The following is a 13203-nucleotide window of genomic DNA, read 5'->3' on the forward strand; positions in this document are numbered from 1 at the left end:
ACACCTCCTAACTAACTACCCCCTAGGAAAATTACCCCCCCCCCCCCCCGTGCACAATTACCGTGACCACTGAAAATGATCCACTTGGACACTACCCCCCCCCCCCCCAACCCAGGACAAGCAAGGGCAACCACCCCCGGGGAGAATTCCCCCTTCCCAGAAAAATTACCCCCTATTGACATGTTAATTAAAAGGGAAGTAGTCTATACTCTGAAAATAAATTAGTTTTAATTAAAACATTTTTTTTTCGGGGGGGGGGGATCGTCCTCGTGGGAAATTGTCCACGGGCGATAATTTTCGGGGGTTTAATTGTCCCGCTGGTAATTGCCCGGGGGGGGCTGAATATGTCCAGGGGGTAATTGTCCTAGAACCGCATTTGATCACATCGGTCGCTGTTGGCCGCTGTTTAGGGACATTTCCCGCATGACGTCATAATTATACTCGTAGAATAGAAAGTTAACACCTGATGCGGACCGGTCAGTGAACGTAAACTCGTAAGGTACGCTCTATTGTGATTTTTCCAAATTCCTGTACTTGCTAACTTTTATTAAATTTAAAGATGAAAGCTGAGAACTCAAAATTTAGATATAACATTGACCTTACTATTTTCATTTAATTTTAGTCATATTTAGGAGAAGATATGGGGAAAACGGCTTAACCATCGATAGATCTATAAATGTTATATCATTGTCCCATATGTTGACAATCATGTAAGTTTCACTTGCAGCCTGTAATGTTGATCTCCGACATTGCGTCGCACCCAATCCCGGTACCCAATTTCATGGAAGAAGAAGAAGAAGAAGGAGAAGCAAAATATCCCTAAGTAAACATGGTCCGCTTTTTCAAAATTTAAGCAGGCAATGTGTGTTTTATATACTGCATCCCCGCCCATGTCAATTCTTATAAAGAGATTAAAAGCAAAGTGTATTTATTTGTACTACTAGTAGACTACTAGATCTAGGCCTAGAGGCAAATGAAATGTACCTGTCATAATTGCATGTGCCTGTCTGCATGTATCCATTGTTTACTTTATCTAGTGTATGTAAAGGGCTGATATCGCTTTACCAAGTTGATGTCAACTATGAAAACGATTAGTTCAGTGTAAAACTAAAGAAGTGAGCGGGAATGTCACAGAATTCTTGTGAGGATTTATCCATTAAATTCATTTTTTCTCTCCCTCTAAAGATCCTCAATGTTTTGTTAGCAAAAATGGTGTAATGCATCAAATATGTAATCAATACATGTTTCTGATTGTTCCAATGTGTAGATTGACTACCTGTAGAAGCAATGGCTGCTTGACTATGGCTGACACACAAGTGCATCGATCTGATACCCATGCCTCCACCATCCTCAATGGACTCAATAGACTGCGTAAAGATCACATCTTCTGCGATGTCCAGCTCCAGGTTGGTTCACAGTTATTCCAGGCCCATCGATTGGTCCTATCAGCTTGTAGTCCGTACTTTGACGCCTTGCTTACAAGTGGGCTGAGCGAGACTCATCAAGATGTCATCAACATACAGGGGGTGCAACCAAACATCTTTGAGCACTTGCTGGGATTCATATACACAGGTAAACTACTTCCTTCAGTCTGTAAACAGATAGACTTTTAATTGTTGGATACAATTTTGAAGTATAACGTATCCCATGTTCTTCTTTCTTGATGAAAGAGTCAGGGGCCTCCAGTGAGGTCATGTCACTGTCATAGTAATAACATTAGTGTCCACTAATAACATGTACTTGTTGCAAGCTGTCTGTTACATGAGCCGGGTAGGTTTGTTGACTTTGAGTTTAGTTTTAGTTTTAGGCATTGGGATGATTTTTCTTTGCGGCTGACAGCTTGATTTTTACTATCTGAAAATGAAAGGTGTCAATTATATATGGAAAGGGAAAGTAAAATTTATGTCTTTTTTCAACAGGTCACCTTGATGTTACTACAAGCAATGCCCAAGGGTTGCTGTTTGCAGCTGACATGTTTCAACTCAATGAAATCAAACAAATTTCTGCATCTTTTCTCAAACTTCAGTTACATTCTTCCAATTGTCTTGGTTTTTTAAGGTGAGCAATAACAATTCATAGTCGCTGTTCTAAAGTTACCAGTCATTGTATCTACCATTGAATGGCCAAGTCCTACAAAATGTCAAAAAATTAGTTTAGTGTCCTATAGTATTGCTTGGAATAAAGTTGACAGTCTCACACTGTATCACGTGTGACTGCATGCATTATCCCATAGACCTTGATGTGACTTGTGTAGTCCTTTTTGATTTTCTTTCCAAAGCTCTGTTCAATTCTGCAAACCCTAAAACATTCAAGTGTGACAATTTATTCCACTTAGTAAAATGAATCTTCCAGTTTTTTTTTTTAAAGGTCCAGCTCTTGTTATGTACAAATATTGTTTCAAAATTCACCAATCTGGCAGCTGGTTTAGACTACTTGGTATCATTTTATACAATACTTTTTTTGGTAAATGGCATGTACAAAAATATGATAAAAATAATGAGTGGCATTGAAAACTATGGGTATATGCCATATTGATTATTATCTTGTATCAAACTCTCCCCTTTGAGCTTTCTCTGTCCCAAAACATAACTAGATTTCTCTTATCCCTGCCCATGATTAGAATAATTTATTGACCAAATATGGATTCTTTATTCATGTTTTCATAATTTTTAATTTTGATAATTGAGTTCTTGTAATGATCTGCACAATCGTTTTTTTTTTAAATCAAGGGTCGAAACAACATTGCCTTGATATACTAAAATAAGAGTTTTTTCTTAATAAAGGAAAGTTCTGTTTACACTGATGTAGATGTATGCAACTGACAATAAAAAGGAACTAAAAAGCAATTAGAACACTTTGTGAACCAGAAAAGAAAACAAATTGTTCAATTAAAACTTTTGGGTGGCCTTCAGCTATAGTCCTTATGGTGGAACTTGAAAGACATTAATAAGTTTTGTCTTTGATAAGGCATGTATAATGTGTTGATGTAGAAATTCCCTTTAACCTGTTGTATAATCTTGACCAACACTGATGTTACTCTATTTTTATTTTGTCTGCTAGGTTTTCGCAGGCCTTAACTTGCCCAGAGCTTAGTACAGCAAGCAGAGCTTACATACACTCTAAGATTAGTGAGGTCAAAGGTGAAGAAGAGTTCTTTGACCTTGATGTAGAAACACTGATTGAGATCCTTCAGAGTGAGGACCTACGAGTGGACAATGAATATGAAGTCTTTGAAGCAGCAATGAACTGGATATCACATGATCCACCGAACCGACGGAAACATTTGGTGAGGGTTCTTGAGCCAGTAAGGATACCGATCATCCAACCTGCTCAACTCTTCAGGTACGTTGAGGAATGTAAGGATCTTAGCTTGAGGATTGCAACGGGAAAGCTCCTCCAGGATTACCATCCAAGAAGAAAGTCTCAGGCATCGACCAAAGTCTCACATGCTAAGTCTCTATTGCCTTCAAAGTATTACCAGCCTCGTAAAAGCTCCAGGAAGCGTTTGCTTGTGATGGGTGGCTACTGCAAGAAGAACAGTGAAGGGTGGTCAGGATGGGGCAACACAACAACCCTTAGTGATGTGGAACTTTATGATTCGTTTGATCAAACATGGCATCCCTTTCCTGCTATGCAGCAGCCACGTAGCGGGTTCGGTGCGGCTGTAATTGGTGGAACTGTCTATGCCATAGGTGGTGAGCATGAGTCTCTACTCTCACAGAATGTGGAAAAGTATGATGCGGTGGAGAATTGTTGGACGAAGATGTCACCCCTTCTATGCCCCAGGAGCTCTCATGGAGTGTGTGTGGTAGATAATAAGATCTATGTATTTGGAGGCTGGGTTGGTCTAGAGATGGGAGCTGACATTGAGAGATGTGACCCTGACGATGATGTATGGACAGTCCATGATAGGCTAGCATCCCTTAGAAGCAACTTTGGTGTGGTTTCTCATGAAGGTAAGATTTAGGTATGTTTTCATGTACATATAATAAAATAGAAGTCATCCTACATACATACAGTATATACATATTGATATTTATATAGTTTCTAAGTTTTTGAAGTTTTATTTTTTCCACATTTTACATTAAAAAAACAGTTGATATTTTTTTTTTTTTTTTTTTTTGTACAAGCGTATATTATATAAGAGTAGATTTCACACAAGAAAAAAAAAATTAAAAAATATAGCGCCTTTACATAAACATGCTCAAAGCGCTGTACATTAGTAAATAAAACAGAATGACAATACTGATATTTTTAACTGTCTTTTAATACATTATTGTATGTAGTAATCTCATCTTTTCTTGCATATATGAATGCTTCTCTAACTCATAAATACTAAAAAATAATCTCATTCTGCCCCAATGTATTTATCATTGGATAGATGTACCAAGGTTTCAAGATTATTTGTCTGTTTCTAGTGCAAATTCAATTTATACTAGTATTCAAAGGGTTGCCTTGGAGCTAATCAAGACCAAGGGGGTGTTTCACAAAGATCCTAAGTTGAACTTATCTCTAAGTTGGACTTAAAAATTATGGAAATGCGTTTGAAGCATCAAAATAAAATGCATTCAAAACCAAAAATTCAAGTAATTTAGACTTTTCATGAATTTCACATCAAGAACAATAAATCTTGCATTATAACAGAAAATATGAATGATTTAAATCAACATTTTAAGCCTTTTAAAATAACATTTACAAAATATTTTCAAAGATGCTAACGGCTTTCCATAATTTTTAAGTCCAACTTAGAGATAAGTTCAACTTAAAATCTTTGTGAAACGCCCCCCCCCCCCCACAGAAATTGTAATTTTGCAACGTGTTTCTCAAAGCAGCCCTTCCATCAATTGCTGACTATCATTTAGTGCGAAAATGCACGTGTGGCAAACCAGCAACTGTACAGAGAGCCAAAGAAAACAAACTAATAGCAGTTTTCTCAACTGTTTCAAACTTGGTGACCTTGGTACCATTTTCTGCCCTTTTTGCTTTCTACTGATACTGTACGTAGGTCTGGTATACCTTGCCGGTGGGGCTTCTGATACTGGTACAGAACTGAGGCTTGTGGAGAGCTACAATCCTGTTATCAAAGAATGGACTCAGCTTGCTAGCATGCGTACAAGACGATCACAGTGTGCAATGGCTGTATTAGACGATGCCCTCTATGTTGTAGGAGGGTACAACTCATCAAAGAATGTCCTATCATCGGTTGAAAGGTACTCTTTATTAGAGGTGAGTCCAGTTCCTATCATCTATCTCCAAAAGCTCTGAGGCCATCGGGGTAACATTGCTGTTGACCTTGAGATACAGCTAGAACTAGAACAACTGGAGGCTGAAACTTCCTGAGAACCTGCAGTTTATATTGTGAATAACACAAAGATTGATGCTTCCCAAATAACAACTTTTAGAGCTACAGGCAGATCCTTTAGTACTTTGTTTTGATATAAGATCCTTCTGTTCACCATCTCCCCCCTTTCTTTCTCTGTCTTCAACTCTTTGTTCTTACTTCTTCAGTATTTATAATAATGACTGTTTACCAATGTATTCAGTGTCAAGCCCAAAAGCGAGTTCTGTCAATTGCCTTACCATAGCAAAAAAAACAGACATTGATGGGTCTTAGTTCGTTTTTAAATAATGCTATGCGCCAAAAGTGGGTAAAAGTAAAATGGAAATACTGAAGTATTTATTCTGAAGAGAGACTGAGAGTAGAACTTAAAAAAGTTAGCTTAGATTCTGTACATATGGCCTTCCATACTATAACTCTCAATGTTATTCTCATAGGAACGTTTCTTTTAATTGGTTATTGTCAGTCTTATAATACCATCATTTTCACTCTCTTAGGACAAGTGGATTAAAGTGAAGTCCATGATAATGCCTAGAGCATGTGCTGGAGTGGCTGTAGCGCATGGTAAACTTTATGTGGTAGGCGGCAAAGGATCAAGTAGACCAAATACTGCCCCACCTACATTGGACACTATGGAGTGCTATGACCCTGAGACTGACATCTGGATTGACCTTGGTCGAATGACTGTAGGTCGTTGTGAGGCAGCTGTAGCAGTACTGTGACCCTGAGACTGACATCTGGATTGACCTTGGTCGAATGACTGTAGGTCGTTGTGAGGCAGCTGTAGCAGTACTGTGACCCCGAGACTGAAATCTGGATTGATCTTGGTCGAATGACTGTAGGTCGTTGTGAGGCAGCTGTAGCAGTACTGTGACCCTGAGATGGACATCTGGATTGACCTAGGTCAAATGACTGTAGGTCGTTGTGAGGCAGCTGTAGCAGTACTGTGACCCCGAGACTGACATCTGGATTGACCTTAGTCGAATGACTGTGGGTAGTGTGAGGCAGCTGTAGCAGTACTGTGACCCCGAGACTGACATCTGGATTGACCTAGGTCGAATGACTGTAGGTCGTTGTGAGGCAGCTGTAGCAGTACTGGGACCCTGAGACTGACATCTGGATTGACCAAGGTCGAATCACTGTAGGTCGTTGTGAGGCAGCTGTATCAGTACTGTGACACTGAGACTGACACCTGGGTTCTGATTTATTTCGTTATTCCACTCCGATCAATCCATTATAGATCATTTTTGTATGAATATGATGAAATGCCACATGAAGCACAACAAGATATTCTATTAGTTTATCAACTGCCTGTTTTTTTTTTTTTTACCTATTTCAATGTCCAAAAGCTTTTGTTGCATTCCTATCTAGGTGGGAATTGTCAAATGTTTGATTTGATTTGATTAATTCATTATTGAATTCTTTATCATTTCATAAATCATATATTTTCATGCACATGGATTTGAATTTGATGTTCAATTTTTCCAATACAGTACGATGCAAGTAGGGTTTAGAAGTCTCAGTTTGACTGTTCCCTGCTGCAAGTAACTGCTCTTATGGCCCATGCCTATAGATTTATGACAATACAGTGCATCCCAGAAAAAACGAAACCGAGAATTATCAATGTTTTATCATAACTTAATCACATTCATAATTAATAAATGACACATATTTGGAAAGCTTAGATCCTCCTCTTTCATTTGATGCAACTCATTATGATGCATATTTCACGCATGAGTGATTAAAATCAATTTGAAGAGAGGAAACCGAAAGGTTGTTTGGTGGGCGGTATCTGAATTTCAAAGAGAAAAGAGAAAGTTGAGTTTCTGCCCTTTCATATAACACCTCAATCAGGAAAAATTAGCAAGGAATGACAAAGTTCTGTTTTTTTAAAGTAGCCCTTACATTTTTATAATTTTGACAAACAAATTTGTTTTCACTGGCTGCCTGCCGTAGCAAAAAGCAGAATTGACAAAAGACTTAACTCCGTTTCGTTGACAATCAGCCATGCATGAAGTTTTTCGCCTACGGCTGATTGTCAACGAAACGGAGTTAAGTCTTTTGTTAATTGTTAATTTTGTTTGTTGATACGGCAGGCAGCCAGTGAAAACGAATTTGTTTAATCAAATTATGGAAATGTAAGCACTACTTTAAACAAACAGAACTTTGTTATTCCTCGCTCATTTTTCCTGAATGAGGTATCATATGAAAGGGCAGAAACTCAACTTTCTAGAAATGTGATTTTCTCTTTGAAATTCAGATACCGCCCACCAAACGACTTTTCGGTTTCCTCTCTTCAAATTGATTTTAATCACTCATGCGTGAAATATGCATCATAATGAGTTGCATCAAATGAAAGAGGAGGATCTAAGCTTTCCAAATATGTGTCATATGTGATTAAGTTATGATTAAACATCGATAATTCTCGGTTTCGTTTTTTCTGGGAAGCACTGTACAATTTCCTTATCTGACTTGTTTAGCTATCTGCTGGTGATTTTGTTTACAGATTGGCAATATTTATATATCTTCCTATCATGTTAATAATTCATTTTCATTTATCGATTCCACACTCTTTCACACTCATTCTAATCTTAGATGGAACAAAAATGTTTTTCTGTCAGGTTTTGTAATTTTCCTTTTCAATTCAGTATCATGCTATTCAATATCCGCTAACATGCACATGTATACATACATTTCATTTTGAAATGTGTCCATTCTATTTTCGTACTGTACACAAATTTACAATGACGCTTGAGGATCTAGCTAAATATATTTGCATTGATGATACATCAAGAAGTACTATTGATGTTTCTGAGTGCCAATAGTTTTAGCTTTTTCCGAGAATGAGTCATTGTATTTTTGTTTTATATCGTTCTACCTGTATCATTCCTTTGACACTTCTGTAATAACATGTACCGTACTCACATTCACATCACATTTTAAAAAGAAATACAAGAAAATTGCACGGCTCAAATAAAACATTGAAGGGTGTAAATATATTTAGCTGGCGCTATACAGGGTGAGTCAGAAAAATGTCCCACTTTCTAAAAGTTGTATTGTTTGAAGTATGAATATTTAATTATGGGTTTCATGATATGTCTTGATAGAGTTATCCTCCCAGTACATTTATGTACCATTTCCATTAGAATCCCTTCATGCATGACTGAACATCAGACAATCTTTACAAGACTGCCAGATTTCACTTGCGCCAACTTACTGGGTGAGGAATAAGGCATTGAACAAAGACAGTCAGACAGACAGACGGACACACTTGGGGTCCAAGAAAACGAGTAGTTTACTTTTTCCCCTAGGGAAAGGTCAACTATTTGTGACGTCAGTAATAAAAAATAAACTATTCAGCAGGAAACGTCTTTTGTAGTAAAACTATTCTTTTTCTTGTTGTGTACACTCCTAATGCAACAATCTTACATCTAATGGTATTTAAGGATATCACACTTTCCATTAGAGAATCGACATGTCTTGCCTCTTTCAAAAGATCCCTGAAAAACAAACTTTTTCCCTCAGTAACTTAAAGGTAAAGACCAGTTTTGGACCGCCCCCCTCTCAAAAAATGAAATGGAAGCTCTTATTTACCAATCATGTGAAAGAATACGATTTGACTATTACGTGATCATACAAATTTTGCTGAGAAACCGCCCACCATCATTAGTTTATCTATTGGTGTGTGAGAGATAAACGCACGTGTCGCGCATGTGTGTGTAGTCCCATATACATCTTTCTGTGCACAGTGCTTGTCACTTTACGAAGACTGGACCAAATTTCTTATCATTTTGATGATTCCAGAACCTTGCAGTACACACCAATACTTATATGCTAGATGATCAACCTTTTCTGGTCGATTCTACGTTTCTTTCACGATGCAATTGCATGACCAAAACTGGTTGTTGTTGTTGTAGGTAATAGTTTAATGGCGTTCATTCAGTATTGAATATATATGCCAAATCTTTAATTTTATAAGAAAATCAGTTATACATAAGAAAACTGAGGATAAAGATTTGTAATGATATAATTAATTAATCAAGACCATAACTGGTCTCTATCTTTAATGTGCTTTACCTAATTTCATGAATCTATGAATTTTATGTTTCTCTTCACATTCGGTAAATTTTTAAGCGCTATGGTACTTTTTGTCTTTAGCCCTCCTAAATGATCAATTTTATTAACCTCAAAGAGTTTGTTCTCAATAATACAGTGCAATAATATCATAGTACGAAATTGCAATTATATGTTACTATATATAGTATGTGATGATTTTGTAAATTACGATTGACAAACTATTGTTTGCATTAGTGGGTCATATCAGGGAGAACGGGATGAACATATAACTAAAAAAGTAACTCTTCTTTTACAGTGGAAACTCGTTATAATGTACACATTATTGAAATTGTACAAGAGGTCTAATAATTGTCAGTGTTTACAAATACATCTAGAGTGATCTTAGGTATTTGCATATTGCCCACTTCTCTCCATTGAAGAACTCTTTTTGAATGATTACTTGCATAAAAACTAAAGATATTGTGATGGCGTCTTATATGTAATAATGTAGCCTAGTATCTGTAGTACATTCGATATAAAAATTAAGAGGCAACAATAAATATTTACAAAGTAACAAATATTAAAAATGTCACATCATAATACATGTATATGTCCCACTTCACGTGTTCTCCCCTATCTTTTCTATAACTACCAGTATACACCAGTACTTATGAAATCTGTATATAGTATATTGCCACCGTCCCATATAGATTATATAAAGCATATATACTTGTTTATACAAATAAATATATATATACATATGTATAAGATTAATTTATGTATGTTCCTTTAATTGATATATCTCTGAAATAATGTATTTTGTTGAAAGATAGGTTGTGCTATTTGAATTCTGCTATAAAAGTTTACATCAATGATATTTGTAATTTTTAAGGAAACACATGTACTACAGTGTTATTCTTAGTTTGTCAATGATGAAAAAACATAACAAATAAATAGGAGATGGCATTTCCAATTCTAAGCTACAGTATCTTGTTTTAGTTATTTTCTTATTTGTTTATATTTTAATCATGGTTATATATGTATGTTGGATTATAATATACATTTATTAACTTGACATACATTCATTGTTCTTTAGGCAACTATGAGATTGTAGTCTGAGAAGATTATTTCTAGAATGGGTATTACAGGGTGTATCTGCCTTTAAAAAAGAAGTTCATTTGACAAATGATATATATTTATAGTAAGAAGTTGTGTGATGGTTGTAATGAAGAAAATTGAACCAAATCAGTGTACGTTCGTAAATAAAAGAAGAGATAGTTCTATCATGCTTTGGAAATTGCAATATGTCAACAGACTATACTTTGGTATGATCATGATTTACAATTTGTAAATTTGAATGGACTTTTAAATCGAGCTCTTGAGTACATAAAGGTCACATTAATCTTTTCGTTATAAAAAAATCACTTTGGGGGCAGTGATATAAACGTTGGTCTTAGAAGCAGTGTCTAAAAGTGAATATTTGCCACAGTGACCCTTTCGTAATGTACAGCCATAACACTTTATGCCATAATTTGATCCATGAGCTAAACTTTCTGGGATGAAATCCAGCCGACTTGGGGGTTTATTTGAATAGCATGGTTTGATCCCAACTTCCCGAGGGCGCTTTGTTGGTATGGTGCTCCTTGATCTGCAAAATGCTTTTGATACAGTTAATCATTGCTTCTTATTGAAGAAGTTACAACTAATGGGTTTTAATAAGGCAAGTTTAGATTGGTTCAGATCCTACTTATCTAATCGACACCAAGTAGTAGCCATTCGTTCCAAACTAATGCCTATAGCATGCGGTGTTCCTCAGGGAAGCATTTTAGGCCCAATTCTATTTTCAAGTTATATAAATGATATGCGTATTTGTATAAAAGATTTTAAACGTTTATTGTACGCAGATGACAGCGTACTACTCTATTCAAATCCTGATCCTAAATATATTGAGGAAAAGCTCAGTGAACAGCTGTCTACGTGTGTCGATTGGATGACTGATAATAAGCTTTCTTTACACTTGGGAAAAACAGAAAGCCTTTTGTTTTGTTCTAAAAGTAGTTCTAAAAAGTCATTTGAATTCAAAGTGTCACACAATAATCAAGTTATCAAGAGAAAAGATTCTGTGAAGTATTTAGGCATTGAGTTGGCTAGCGCAATTTCATTTTCATCTTTAGTAGAATCAGTTGTAAAAAAACAGCAAATTCTCGTCTGAAATTTTTGTACAGGTATCAAAGTTGTATGGATTTAAAAGCAAGACGTACACTCTGTTTTGCTCTTATTCAATGTTTATTTGACTATGCTAACCCTGCATGGTATAGTAACATAAACAAGTCAGATCAAAAGAAGTTGAAGATTATACAGAACAAAATGGTGAGATTTATCAACTATTCTGGTCCAAGAACTCATGTTGGCTACAGCGAACTTTCTAAAGCTGGTTTTCTTGAAGTCGACCAAAGATCAAAACAACTCGTATTGCATCACGTGCATAAAATATATCATACTAGGTCGAATCATTATATTCGATCCAACTTCGATCTTGCTACTGATTTACTTACCAGAAAGAGTAAGTAGTATTGGAAATTCGTTTTATTACGATGCCATAAAACATTGGAATTCCCTTCCCAATGGTGTAAAGGGAATAGAAAACGATGCTCATTTTAAGAGGAAATTAAAGGAATACCTAATACTTGACAGTCAGATAAGAGAAGTAAATGACATGTTATACATGTATGATTGAAATTTGTATTCTTCTGCCGGTTCATGCTTTTTCATTTTGTATATACTTATAGAAATTCTACAAATTCGTCATTATTTTCCTCTTCTTCCTCCGCCTCTTTTTCTTCTTCTCTTTCTTCCTTTTCTTCTTCTCCTTCTTCCTTTTCTTCTTGTACTTATTATCATTTCTATCATCAGTTTAATGTTGTTATTATTATTATCTTTAAGAAGTAATTCTTTTATTTTTATTTTCTGTCTGTAAATAATTATTACTTTTTTAAGTTATTAATTTTATACATGTCTGTAAGGGACCCCACTGGATATAAGCTCTCGAGCTTTCGTGGGTTATCCTGTTCAAGCTGACTTATTTCCGATCTGTTATTATTGTATATTGTTGTATGTTGGAAGCTTGTCGAATAAAAATCAATCAATCAATCGATCTGATAGAGGTAATTAACTTTGGTTGATTTAACTTGATTTTATTTGATTTTGTTTAATGTATTTTATTCATCATAGACTATAACACATAAGAAATGTGCATTCACTTTAAGCATGTTTAGTATTGTGGGCTTGACAGGTTGACTCTTCTGAATATAATTTAAAAAAATTTAAGTTAGTTTTATTCCATTCGTCATATAAAAAACATACATAATTATAACAATGATATTTACAGATAAGTAAAGAATTAACATACAAACAACATAACGAAAGATAAACACAAAATACAATTATATATACGGATGAGGAAACCGGCAAGAAATAACATTAAAGTCTTATGTGATGCTCGTGCCTTATGACATAATAAAGAATGTTACCCTTATCTATTACAGTTAACACGTTACACCTAACACCTAACACCTGTTTGCATATATATACGAATAATTTTATGGTATTCACATGAAACGTAATTGCTTGTATCTCTGTTGAAATGTATTTAAAGTTGGGCTTGATTTTACATATACACAAGACTATATCATTGTTATAACTTCCGGAGCCTGTGACCTACAATCATTGCTTTCTCTTTAGGCTCCATCATATTTCTTCCTTTATACAACTTAGTCTTAATATGTATTATTTCTTTTTTTTTTGTATAA

The 13203-nt window shown here is 35.5% G+C and overlaps 1 protein-coding gene across 1 annotated transcript; it reads left to right on the forward strand.

Annotated features, from left to right (window-relative positions):
- Positions 1-1121: 1121 nt before the first annotated feature.
- LOC593188 (actin-binding protein IPP) lies at positions 1122-6998 on the forward strand. Its single transcript, XM_030980764.1, has 5 exons — positions 1122-1572; positions 1920-2058; positions 3061-3956; positions 5006-5226; positions 5836-6998. The coding sequence occupies exons 1-5, from the start codon at positions 1218-1220 to the stop codon at positions 6058-6060; spliced, it is 1836 nt and encodes a 611-aa protein (XP_030836624.1). The 5' UTR covers positions 1122-1217; the 3' UTR covers positions 6061-6998.
- Positions 6999-13203: the final 6205 nt, after the last annotated feature.

This window comes from Strongylocentrotus purpuratus, unplaced genomic scaffold (genome assembly GCF_000002235.5).
Source record: "Strongylocentrotus purpuratus isolate Spur 01 unplaced genomic scaffold, Spur_5.0 spur5_contig_820, whole genome shotgun sequence".
Taxonomy (NCBI): domain Eukaryota; kingdom Metazoa; phylum Echinodermata; class Echinoidea; order Camarodonta; family Strongylocentrotidae; genus Strongylocentrotus; species Strongylocentrotus purpuratus.

What these genes read in the sequence shown, in the direction of transcription:
- LOC593188 (XM_030980764.1), top strand. Translation starts at nt 1,218, where the DNA reads ATGCATCAAATATGTAATCAATACATGTTTCTGATTGTTCCAATGTGT. An exon ending in AATTGTCTTGGTTTTTTAAG is followed by an intron (nt 2,059 to 3,060) that starts GTGAGCAATAAC and finishes TTTGTCTGCTAG; the next exon opens with GTTTTCGCAGGCCTTAACTT. An exon ending in AAAGGTACTCTTTATTAGAG is followed by an intron (nt 5,227 to 5,835) that starts GTGAGTCCAGTT and finishes TCACTCTCTTAG; the next exon opens with GACAAGTGGATTAAAGTGAA.